Raw genomic sequence first — 12,304 nt, forward strand, 5'->3', positions numbered from 1 at the left:
TAGAAGCCGCTGGGGGAGCTTCTAGGGTCGGGGACCCGCTCCTCCGCAGCCCGGGGCCTGCGGGGGACAGCGATCAGGCTCACAGTCTGGACAAGGGACTCCGGAGACCCCCACCTGGCACGCTCCGTTTGCGGGGGTGGGGTGGGCTGGGGGGGGGGGGGAGGCTGCTCTGGGCGCCTTTGCCGGTCGGGTCTGGAGACGGCGATGCACCTGGGGCTGGGGTGCCCGCCCCCCCAGATGGCTCTTTGGCGGCACAGACACTTCAGGCCGGTCGGCCCGGCCCCCTGCCTACGCCTGTTCCAGCTCCAGGTCCAGGTCCCCGTAGAGCAGGGCTCCGCTGAACATGGTGAGCGGCTCCTCCGAGTGCGCCAGCTGCCCCATGACCAGGTCGATGCAGACCGTGTCCCCCGCCTGCAGCGGCAGGATGAGGCTGAAGACGCCCAGGGCGCCCGGGCTGGGCTGGCTCTCGGCCACCGGCTTGTTCTCCAGGCCCTCGGGCTCGTAGCCCCCGGAGTCTATGCGGGCCACGCCCAGGTTGGAGCGGGACAGGACCGCCTCCACTTTTTCGTGCCGGTGTCCGGTCAGCACGGCGCTCAGCAAGTAGCGTCCAGCCAGCGGCGCTGTGAACACGCCTGGGGACGAGGATGGCCGTCAGGGGGAGGCAGGTGGCAGGGCCCGGGGGCTTCGGGACCCAGAACTGGACTAGGGAGGGACCTGCTGGGTCTTTTCACCGCTCCCCCACAAGACTGCAAGCTCCACGAGCCAGCGCAGGAGATCTGGTGTTTTGTTCATTCCCGCACCCCCAGCACTCAAAACAGTGCCCCCCACCCTCCCAAAAAGCTGTGAGCTAATGACTCCTCCCCTCCCCACCCCGCAGTCAGCCAAGCTGTGGTGAAAATGGATAGATGGAGGACGGGACTCCCAAATCGGAGCAGGAAGAGGTCCACCTTGTCTGAGGGCAGGAATGGGCCATCACTGCATGGCCTCTCCACCGCCCGCCCCCCGCCCCTCGCCCCGGGCCAGTCAGCCCCCTACCCGGCTTACCGGTTTCTGGATCATAGAATTCCCCATCATTGAGCAGGACTCTGTCGAAGGGCACTGTGCCTGGCTCAGACCTGGGCAAACTCAGGGCAGCTGAAAAGGCCACCCGGGGCACGGAGGCTGCTGGTGCCCCCTCCACTCCTGAGTGGGGGTAGGGTGGGTGTCAGAGGAGATGCTCAGCCAGTTCCTCCCCCTCGGGAATCTCTACCCCCAGGGCTGCCTGAGGCCTTCCATCCTCCAACCCCCAGTTCAGTTCCCCTCCCTCCAGCCTCAAATGAGAACTTACCTTGTTCACCTTGGGGACCTGCGAGAGGAGGAAAGGGGGGAGAGAGAGAGAGAGAGAGAGAGAGAAGCTCTAAGTCACTCAGCAAACATCTGCTGAGTCTGTCCGGCTGTGCTAGGTGCTATACGGACTCCAAAGCAGGAATGGGGTACCAAGGAGAGGAGGAGCAGGGCCACGCTGTCAACTGCTGGGCTATGCCCTTAGCCTTTCACACCCGACACAGCCCTTGTAGGCTCAGCCTTGATCTTCAAGTCAGCAGTGAGGCCACCATATCCAATCAGCCAACAGTGCCTATCCCAGGGCCCGGCCACTTTCCTAATCGCTGTCAGCCATCGGGACCCCATTCCTCATCCCTTTCCCCACTTCCCTTCGAGTTCAAAGGGGAATGTCAGAGGGGCGGTAACCCTGGCCGCTCAAGGATCTCAGCCCACATACCTGGTGGCCCAATGGGCCCCTTTTGTCCATCCTTGCCTGGGGGTCCTGGAGGCCCGGCGGGGCCTGGGGGTCCCTGTACTCCAGGAGGCCCTGGGGGCCCAGCTTCACCTGCAGGCCCTACAGTGACAAAAGTTTGTTGTAGGAGAGCCATAAAAGGAGTTTCCAAAAGACAGGGTGATGGTTCCACGGACAGGTTGATGGGACCCTGGCTGCCCATGCGGGATGCCTGGCTGGCAGAGCAGCACCCCACCCCCACCCACAGCCGGGGGGAAGGCGGGGAGCTGGGGCCCGGGATCACCTCTTGTGGATAAATCAACCCCTGGGACAGGGATGGGCTCTGCAATTCATGCTGAGCAGAGCAAAGAAAAAGTGGATGGGCTTCAGGCTGGGCTGTTGTGAGAGAGGGAGAAAGAACTGGAAAGGGGCCCCCCCACACCCCAGGCCTCCTCTTGCCCCCTCACCAGTGAAGTCCCTCAGGCCGAGCTGGTGGAGCCGGTCCTCCAGGAGCAGCAGTGAGCTGTTCAGGGCACCGAGCCGCCTGCCCAGGCCCGCCTGCCCCCCCAGCAGCTTCTCCAGCAGGGCTGCCTGTGTCTGGCTGGTGCTGTTGGTCTCCCGTAGCCCAGCCCAGAGCCCAGCCACATGTCTGGAAAGGCCCTCACGTAGGCCCTGCAGTCCCCCGGCCACTGTGTCCAACCGCTCACAGACGCCCTCCAGACGGCCCAATCGCCCCTCTAGGCTGGGGCACTGGCCAGCCTGCGCCTGTCCCTCCTCCAGGCCTCGGAAGCGCTCCTCACTCTCCATGACATGTTCTGTGGCCTCCTGCTGCAGCCTGTTAATCTCGGAGATGATGCGGTCCTTGGTGGCTCCCAGGTCGGCCAGATCAGCGCCCTGGCCCTCCACTGTGGCCTGGAGCTCATGCAGCGAGTCATTGAAGGAGCTGACGGTGAGGATGACTTCGGAAAGCTCTCCTTGCAGGGCCTGGAGGGCTGAGCCTGAGCTGCCCCCAAACACACTGAAGCCATCCAGAGGCCCACGGCTCGGCCCCCCAACACCCGGGCCAGCCCCCGGGCCCCGTGGAGGCAGCAGGGGGCAGGAGCAGCGCTCCACGCCATCCCGAAGGCGGCCCAGCTCCTCCTGGACGCCCCCACAGGCCCCACAGCCCTCATCCCCACGGGCCTGTAGCAGACCCTCTAGCTGGCCCAGCCGTGCAGCTGTGAGATTCAGCTGAAGTGTGAGCTCTGCAGCTGCCTCATCCTGAGCATCGACACGACCCTGGAGCTGGCCTACGACCCCTTGCAACCCTTCCAGCGTGGCCTGCCGTGTCTCCCCAGCTGCTCCCACCTTGTTTAGGCCAGAGATGACCAGCCGCAGCTGCCCCTCGCCGTCCAGCACCCTGCGCTCCAAAGCACTGAGGGTCTCACTGACCTGGGAGTCCTTCTCCCCCAGGGCCCCAGAGCAGAGCTGCCCACATGCCTGCACGGCCCCTGCCACCTGCTCTTCCAGCAGGTCCAGCCGCCCACCCAGCTCCTTGCTCACATTGTTCAGCAGCCCCTCCAGCTTCTCTAATCGGCCCCGGGCAGCAGGCAGCCAGTGGGTCAGGCCCCCAGGACGCCCAGGCCGGCCCTCCTCCTGCTCCTGCGAGGGACCCAGGGTAGAGTTGAATCGGTCTTCCAGGCGGGAGAGGCGGGATGCCAAGCTGGTGTAGCCTGGGGGATGGCCCCCCTGCCCCGCTGCACCTTCCAGCTCCGTGCCTCTCCGCCCACTCAGCACGGTCACTGAACCGGCCACGACCTCTAGCCTCCGCTCCAGCTCTGCCAGTCGCCGGCCCAGCTCTGGAGGGCAGCATTCCTGAGGGGGCCTGCGGCCCACGGCCTGCCGCTGCCGCTCCTCCAGTAGCTTCTCCAGTCTTCGCAGCCGCTCCCTGTCCTCCTGCTGCTGCCTGCGGAAGCCATCTAGCCCTGCCAGGCACACGGAGCAGGACTCCTGCAGCCGCTGCTCCACCTCCCGCAGCAGCTCCTCGCTGTGGCCGGGAGAGGCTGGGGCCGGGTTCAGGGCTGTGCCACCACCACCGTGATGGTTGTTGAGATGGCCCAGCTCCTGGTCATGGGTGGAGACACGCTTGTCCAGTTGCTGCAGCTGCTGCTGGATCTCGTTGAGGGTTTCGTGCACGCCAGGGCGGGCAGCTGCGTCTGCTGGCTGCTGCCTCCCGTTAAAGGCCGTCTCCACAGCCTTCTGGACATCTTCCACCAGGCGCCCACTCAGTCCCTGCAGGACACCCCGAAGGCCCTGCAGCTCCTTTGTCAGGCTCTGTACCTGCTCCTCCAGCTGCTGCACCTTCTCTGACTCCCCAGGACCTGGCAGAGAGGAGAAGACATAAGGCAGCGGGGCTGGACTCAGTGCCAGCCTCCTAGGTCCAACTCCAGCAAGAGGTCAGAGGTCCTAACTGATTTGACTATGGCTTAGCGGGGTGACTTGAGCAAGAAAAGACAGAAAGAAACTCTCATTCACTGAATGCCTCAAGGCCAGATCTTTCCCCCTTGAAACACTCCATTGGGCAGCTACCGTGAGCTCTTCCCATTCTGCAGAGCGGGAAACAGGACCAGAGAGCTTAAGTAGCTGGGCCATGGGTTACAAGTTAAATAAGTGGCAGAGCCAAGTTTGACACCCAGGTCATCCGTCTGACCACCCAGCCCATGTCCTCTCACTGTCCAGCGGGCCTCTTAACGCTATGGAAACGGCTTCCTTCTGTGAAACAGGTATAACACGGCCACTCCCCCGGCAAGTGAAATGGGAATGTGGGGCGGCCATTCCTGGGCAGCACCGCTCCACAACACCACAGGACACAGATGAGCTCTGTGGCAGGCCTCTGGGGGCTCCAGCTGGATGAGGGGAGAGTCAGCCAGAAGTTCCTGTTTCCATAATTACAACATGACTTGCTCCCTGGCAAGCAAACACAGCACATCCGCAGGGCCCAGCACACTGGGGAGGGAAAGCAACAGGGCAGGGACTGCTGCATTCTGGGACCTGCAGTCTCCAGAGGCCAGGGAGGGGCCTGGGACCTGGAGTTGGTTGCAGTGCATGCTGGGACTTGTAGTCCCAACTGTCTATATCCCCTTGGACCAAGCTTCAGAAGGAATTCCCCCTTCTTCCCGCAGCTGTTCCCAACTAGGAAGTATCTTGGCCACATGTGGGCATGTGTAAGCACATTCACTTTCTCTGCCTCCTTTTTCTCTGGTCCCTCTCAATCTCTCCATCTCTGTCTGGTGTACACACACGCACACACACGCTTACACATGCAAATGCACGCGCACACACATGGACAGGGAATCTCAGAGATCCCATTAACTCTTTTCTGTCCCTTTTTTCTGGCTTGGAACATGGAGGCTTCCCTCAGCAGCCTGGTCCCCCGTTTTCTGCCCCCCACCACTTCCCACTACTCTCTCCAGGGCTCCCATACTCACCTTCCCCGCCAAGTCCACTCAGGTGGCTTCCTGCACTGGAGCCAGAGAGGTTGGGGCGGCCAGGCCGTGGCCGGGGGCGTGGTGTGGTCGGCGCAGGACCCAGCACTGGGGCAGGATTCTCAGCACAGTCATCACCCCCATATCCCTGACAGCACCTCCACTCCATGTCCGTCACCGTTTTGTAGGCCACGCGGTAGCGAGGACGGAGGAAGCTGCGGTACCTGGGAGAGGTGGAGGGAGGGCTCATTACTCCTCCCTGCACTGTCGGTGATCGTGGCCCCTGTCCTCAGAGATGGGCAGCTGCTGGTGGGCAAGGCCTGTCCCTCAGGCTGGGTCCCCCTCACCGTTCAGCATGTGGTCTTGCTCAGCTGACAGCTGTCAGCTAGCTTGTTGGCCAAGGGCCAAATCGCTGTTCTGCCTCCGCTGTCCTGTGCCGGAGCCTTGAACTCCTCTCCTTGAGCATGACCAGCCAGAGAAGGCACTGAGGGGCTGCAGAGTGCTCTAGTTCAGTGTGCCCACCAGCCAAGCTGTTGCCTCAGCATCTCCTCAGAATGGCTGACTGAAGCCCCTGGCCCTGCCCTCGCTACCTGCTTGGTGCACATTCCCAAGTTGGATGCCCTAGTGCTGTCCTGGCCCGGCCCCCACCAAGCACCCACTCCCCAGCGCTGGGCTCACATGATGCTGCGGGGACACTGGGGCTGGCCCCAGCCACAGGGCTGGTAGTCGGGCTTGACGAAGGTCTCTACTCCATCCTCCAGGACACAGCTCACTGTCCGAGTCACCACGAAGGCACACCAGTTCCTGCAGGCACAACCCCACGTAGGCACAAGAGCCAGGGACACACACCCTGGGGAGGGCCCAGGGCCACCAGAGGGCGGGGGGGGGGGGGTCAAAGGATGACGGGCCCTGGGGGACCCGTGGGAGTGGGGCTCTGGCAGGGGCAACTCCCCCACGCCTTCCTGTCCGCCCGGAGTCTCGATAAAGACTTTTCAAGACAGGAGAGGAGGCGCAGAATGGAAAACCACAACTATGAGAAGTTGATCCTCACGGCTGGGGCGGGGGCCCCGGGGAGCCTCTGGATTCACCCATTCATTCGTGTCCCTTTTCTATCTCAGTCTCTAGCCTGGCGTGGCCTGTGTGAGCCGGCTGGCAGGGGCCCTCTGGTGACTCGGTGATTCCCTGGATGCTGGCTTCCACCCACCCCTCAGGGGAGAGGCCCGGGCAGGCAGGGGTCCAGCTCAGGGTTCAGCAGAGAATAAGCCATTGACGAGCCCTGTCCCTCAGGGGGTTTGCTGGCCTCGGATCTGTGTTGGCTGGAGTGGCCCAAAGGAGCCCAGCAAAAGCGTGTCAGTATCAGGGATCCCTGGAGGGGCTGAGGAAGCCCCAGGAAGGGATGAAAGGGCTGCCCGAGGCTCCCAGGCTGGTACGCAGGGCAGGAAGGCCCGGCCATGCCCCTCAGGTCGTTCCCCTGGACACCTAACTTCAGGTCCCGCTGAGGCCGAGGGAGCTGATCCCCCTGAGGTTAGACAAGAGGACCTATCTATTGGGGGGGAGGGGGGGCGCCTGGTAACGCCCAGCAGGAAGGTGGGCTCGTGAGGAGCCATCTGATGGATGGGCTTCCTCTCCCTCTCTTCCCTGCATTGGGGAGACAGCCCAGGAGAGGGCAGCCAAAGCGGGGGCCTCGATACCCACTTCTGACCCACCCTCCCACCTACCATCAGCCTTGGGCTGGGCCCCTCTTCATCAGACACTTACCTGTGGCGGCTGGCAGGCCGAGGGGCGCTCTGGGCCTGGGGCCCCCCGGGGCTGAGGGCCCCACCGTTCCCTGTGTAGAGGCTGTACCCGCGAGGGGGGTAGCTAGCTGCCCCTACGGCTGTGGTCAGCAGGCAACAGAGGTAGCAGCTCCAGAGGGTCCTGGGGGCCATGGTGGGGCGCTTGGCCGTGGCCCTCAGAGGCACATCCCGCCTGATCACTGGCGCCTCTGCCTGGAGCGGGGATGCCCGCAGCTCCGGGGTCGGGGCCTGTCCCCAGCTTCCTGCCAGCAGCCCCCAGCCACACGCCTCCTCCTTGGCCTCCTGGCCTGACCCCTCTCCCCCTCCTCCTCCCGCCTCAGGCTCCCGTCCGTCAGTCCCTCCCTCGGTTCCTTCCGCTCTCCTCTTCTCCACCTCTGAGGGGAGTCTGTTCTCGGCGCCCCCAGGCCTCCTGCGCCTGGTCCCTGCCCCTCTCAGATGCTGCTTCCTGGGCCTCCGCCCCCTCACCCCAGCTGGCCCTCTTCTGGTCTCCTTATCCGTTTTCCCCAATGACTGGATCCTGGGGGTGACAGGACTTTACCCCTGTGGCCGTTCAGAGGCGCAAGAGTGGCTGTGTGGGGCGGGCCCTGGCCTCCTGCCTCCCTCTCTTGCTCACTCCCCTCCCTTCCCCCCTGTCTGGCTGGCGGTCCAGCCTCCCCTTTCCTCCCCCCACCTCTCCAACCATCGTGCGCCACATCTGCTTCTAGTTAACTCCGGGAAAGAGGGGGGAAAAAAGGAAAAACAGAAATGTGGAGTTGCCGCCGGGCTTGGAGCCAGCCTCTCAGACGGGCCACATGGAGTGGAGCCGGGGCCAGGGCTGGGGAGGAGGCCCAGGGCTGGCTGCTTAGCTAGGGAACAGGAGCTGAAGCCACAGCTCCCCTGGGCGAGGGCAGCCTCGCCTGGGAGGAGAGACCTGACAGTGGGGGTGGGGTGGGGGGGTTGGGGGGGTTCCAAAGGTGAGAGGAAGAGGGGAGGACTGTGAAGAGAGGAGAGCCTGGAGAGCTCAGCAGAATATCACTCACCATCCAGTCTAGCTCCCTCCTTTTACGATGTGAAAATTAAGGCTCAGAGAGGGAAAGTAATTTGTCCAAGGTAATACAGCAAGTTAAGAGCAGAGCTGAGATTAAAATCTAAATACCTAGTCAGTGACTTGGGAGAAAAAAGGAGAATAGGAGAGAGGGCTACTGGGCCAGGGCAAAGGACAAGGACTCCATGAGGCAGTCAGGAAATTCAGAGAAGCCAGAGGGGAAGGAAGGAATCTGGAAATGGGGGGGGGGGCAACCTTGTCAAGCATGGAGAACTTGGGCAAGAGGAGACTCTCATTCTAAAAAGGCCAAATGAATATGGGTCCCAGACTAGTTTTGGGGAGGGTCAGGCCATAAGGGGGGGAGGGAAGGGAGGTAGACAAATTGAGCCCTACTACAGAGTAAAGGAAGTCACTCCCTCCCGTGGAGGCAAGTCTGATAGCCTCTGTAGCAGGCTGGGGACTCATAGGACTCAGCATCAGCCTGACCCGACAGGCAGCGCCTCCTGGGATGTTGGGATCTGTCAGCGGACCCCTCTCCATCAGCGGACCCCTCTCCATCCGCGGGCCCCTCTCCACCACCTGGCCCTCAGTGCTGTGTTCTGGACCAGGTCCCGTGTGGAGGGACACTTGGGAGGGCTGAGCGGAAGTACTAGGAGAGCGCCGTGTGCTGAGCACGGTGGAGGCACCCAGGTGCAAAGGCATGTGTGTGTGACTCAGTAAGGAGCAGCTGGGGCTATTGAGGAATGGGACCAAGCTCCAAAACAGAAACTAACATAACGCGGGGTAGACAGAGCGCCTAGGGGGCCAGGCCGATGGAGGAGGCGTGTTGTGGGCAAGAGGAGTGGAAAGACAGCGGCTGCTGCGGGAGTCAGAAAAGAGGTGTTGGAAGAGACAGAGAGGTTTCAGGTTGGGAAATGTGGTCTTCCTCAGTTTCCCCATCTATAACTTGGGAGAAATAATAGTGCCGCTTTCCTAGGTCTGTGAGGGCTGTTAATACACACAGAGTTTAGAATACTGCCTGGCATGTGGTAAATGCGCGGTTAGCTTTTATTTGTGTCAAGAAGTGGCATAGAAAGTCAGAGAAGTGCATTGCGGAAAAATCAGGGAGAGCCTCAGATGACTGGCTAAGAGCCTGGACTGCACAATTTTGAGGAGGGGATCAGTATCCCCGCAGAGAGAAGACTGAAGACCGTCAGCAAGAACAGGGGGCAGGGTGTTAGGGCACGAGGATGCTGGTTCCAGCTCCTCCTCTAACTACGTTATCACTTTGAGCAAGTCCTGAGACTCCACTGGGGGTCTGTTGTCCAAGGTCCCTTCCAAATTCTGCACTGCAAAGTGGTGCAGGCCTGACAGAGAAGGCTGGGTACCAGGGGAGCAGATGAAGGGAGACACCAGTGAAGATGCCAGGGTTCTAGCCAGGATGGGTAGGTTGAGAGGAGGAGCAGGTTTGGAGGAAAGAAGGATGACCTTGATTTAAACATACAGGCATTTAGCTTTATTAGGCTTCACAGATGTTGCTTTTTTTTTTCAAATAGAAAATGTTACACATGTTTACAAATTTACTTCCTTCACCAGCAAAAGCATTATGACTCGCTTTATTGCAATATTCACTTACTTGCTGTGGTTAGGAACCACACCCGCAATATCTCCGAGGTAGGTCTGTACTGAGTTTAACGTGAGAGTAACACATCCCAATAGAAATAGATGTCCAGGAGATGATTCAAAATGTGGATCTTGATTCTGGGAACCGTTTGCAGGGCAATGATTGGAAGCCATGGGAGGATGCCACCAACTCTTCAATGTGACTGAATGACCGGCCTCCGAGGTCCTATGAATGCTAAGGGTTGGGAGCAATGCAACAAGAAGACGGGATGGTGAGAGTAAGCCCTGGAACCAACAGACATGGGAGTCTGTGGCTGCCCCTTAGAGGTGTCGGATGGAGATCCTGATTTCAAAGTTGCTGCCGGTAGAAGGTTGCAGCTTCGTCCCTGGTCTCAGCATCAGTTCTAGGCCCTGGCTCTGGCAGGAAGCCAACCCACTTCCTCTCTAGGTTGTCCTGGCCACTGCTGTGGGCTTTCTTTCTCTGTTCTTTCTCCTCTTCTCTCCCTCGGGAGGCCTCTGGCAACCTGAGGAGTCATCCCAGCCATCTCGTCACTTCCCAGTTGTCACCCATCGCTTTGCCTGCCCCCTTAAGTTTAAAAACCGGTTATATTTTAAGTGTGTCAAGTCAGAAATGTTGGCTTTGAAATACAATTGCAGTATGTTACATATCATTTAGTCCTATAATTAGGGGCCGAGACCTCAGGGCTGACAGGGATGTCTGTGAAACATCAAATAAATCAGTGGCTCTGGGTTCACTGGGGAGGCCCGAGGCGTTGGGCAAGAGGCTGTAGGGGAACCTAAGATGAGGGAGAATGCCATGGTGGCTGCAGTGGTAGTATTGGCAGATGGCCACAAATTTCCAAAGCAATTGGAATTCTTGAGGTCAACTAGGCTAAGTCCCTGGGCACTAGGACAGTATCTATTTTATAACTGCTCCAAGATGAGGAATTTCCAAGGGTCTAGTGCCAATGGGCAATCTTGGCTCTACGACGTAACTCATTCAGTCGACCATCACTGAGCAACGAGCTCGTGCCCAGGGCGGGCCAGGCGACACCAGTAGTAGTAAGGAACATTTTATGTCTAAGCATCTGTCAGAAGATAAATATTGAGAGGGGAAAAGGAGGGAATAATATGAATTAGGCCTTGAGTCATGCAGACCCAGATGGGAATTCAAACTTGTGGGGACTCTTGAGCAAAAGTCTACTCCTCCTCTCAAATGCATACATTTCCTTTTCCTTCCAACCAACCCTCCTACAGGTGCAATACTTTAGGTACCAACCTCCCTGGACTCAGGGTTCAGTCCCCGTCTCCCAGGTCTGGTTGATTTTTTCTCCTGAGTCTAATTCTAAACTCATCTTTTCCTTGAAAATGTCACACTAATCACAAAGATTAAGCTGCACATGTGCCCCCTCCAGATCCTCTCCCTCCTCCAATTCTTCACAGGATGAGGCTGTGCCTGTCCTATTTCCCACATACTCTTCTACCCAAACTGTTTTCAAGCTTTATTTGTTCTTAGCTGGGTCTAGTTTTGTCCTGGAGACCATTTTTGTTTCAGTTTCTCTAGGCACCAGGCCAAGTGACCCATTCAAGGCCGATAAAGTCTCAGTGACCTAGGCACAGGAAGTTGTGGGAGGTGAAGGACATTTCTGGATGGCTCTAAAATACGTCCTTTTCCTCTTGTCCCTGACCCAGGACAACCTGATATCAAATAAATCAGTGGCTCTGGGTTCATTGATCAGAGGAAAGAGAATCAGGTAACACGGTCTCTAACCGGTCGTAGAACCGTGGTCAAATCAATTGCCTTCTGGGCCTGTTTCCTTCTTTATAAAACGATCTTGGAGGCACCCTTCCGCTCTGACAGTCTAGGAAGCTTGGCACCTGGCTCAGCGGGTTCAGGACAGGCTTGAAAATCTGAAGCACCTCATGCCATTGGCAGTCTGGAAAGTCTGCTTTCCAGGATCTAGTTCTGTTCCAATCGTAGCTCTAAGATCTGCTTGGACTTGAATCTGCTTCAGATTTCCAGGGGACATGAAGCCTAATGTGTGTAATCCTTTAAGACCCAGACCCTCGTTCTCGCTGAGCAGAGCTGGGAACAGACTGGCCCCTCAAGGAAACACATTCTGGGGTTTCAAGGTTATGTGGAAGGGACATGGGCTTGGGATTCTAAATTGGAAACCTCTGGGAAATACTGGGTGAGGGCTGGGGTGAGTGGGGAGACCAGAGGAGCCAGGACTACGAAAGGCAGAGGCTGAGCTTAGGAGTTATGGACCAGAGCATGGCGGACACGCTGGTGACGGTCGGTCCCAGGCCAGGAAGGCCACGCTGGGCGAGCGCACACCAGCGCACTGTGCACACAGGCGGCACTGGTCCCCCACCCGCTGCCCGGCCCCATGGGAACGCCTGTGGTTTTCTTTGGCTCAGGAGCAGCAGCGTCCCCTGAGCCCGGGCCCCTCTACCGCAAAGCAACTGGCTTCCATTACCCCTGTCAGCTCCGGCCCAGCCCCCCGCCCAGCCTGGCTCCGTGCCGTTCCCTTTTATGGTGAAGCCGAGGGACGGGGAAGCCAGGGGTGAGGGCGGAGTGAGCAGCTTCTGGCTGGGCAGAGGGCTAGAGCCCCAGCGGCTTCTCCCCTCACCGGACCCCCGACAACACCCCGTCATCTTTCTC

At 59.5% G+C, this 12,304-nt stretch overlaps 1 protein-coding gene across 1 annotated transcript; it reads right to left on the bottom strand.

The window, feature by feature from the left end:
• Positions 1-100: 100 nt before the first annotated feature.
• EMILIN1 (elastin microfibril interfacer 1) lies at positions 101-7,145 on the bottom strand (the record flags this gene model as incomplete). Its single annotated transcript, XM_081100990.1, has 8 exons — positions 101-632; positions 1,045-1,182; positions 1,328-1,345; positions 1,760-1,876; positions 2,221-4,113; positions 5,221-5,441; positions 5,896-6,021; positions 6,976-7,145. 8 exons carry the CDS (start codon positions 7,143-7,145, stop codon positions 289-291), a joined length of 3,027 nt encoding a protein of 1,008 aa, XP_080957116.1. The 3' UTR covers positions 101-288.
• Positions 7,146-12,304: the final 5,159 nt, after the last annotated feature.

This window comes from Myotis nattereri (genome assembly GCF_964212035.1).
Source record: "Myotis nattereri genome assembly, chromosome: 10".
Classification (NCBI taxonomy): Eukaryota; Metazoa; Chordata; class Mammalia; order Chiroptera; family Vespertilionidae; genus Myotis; species Myotis nattereri.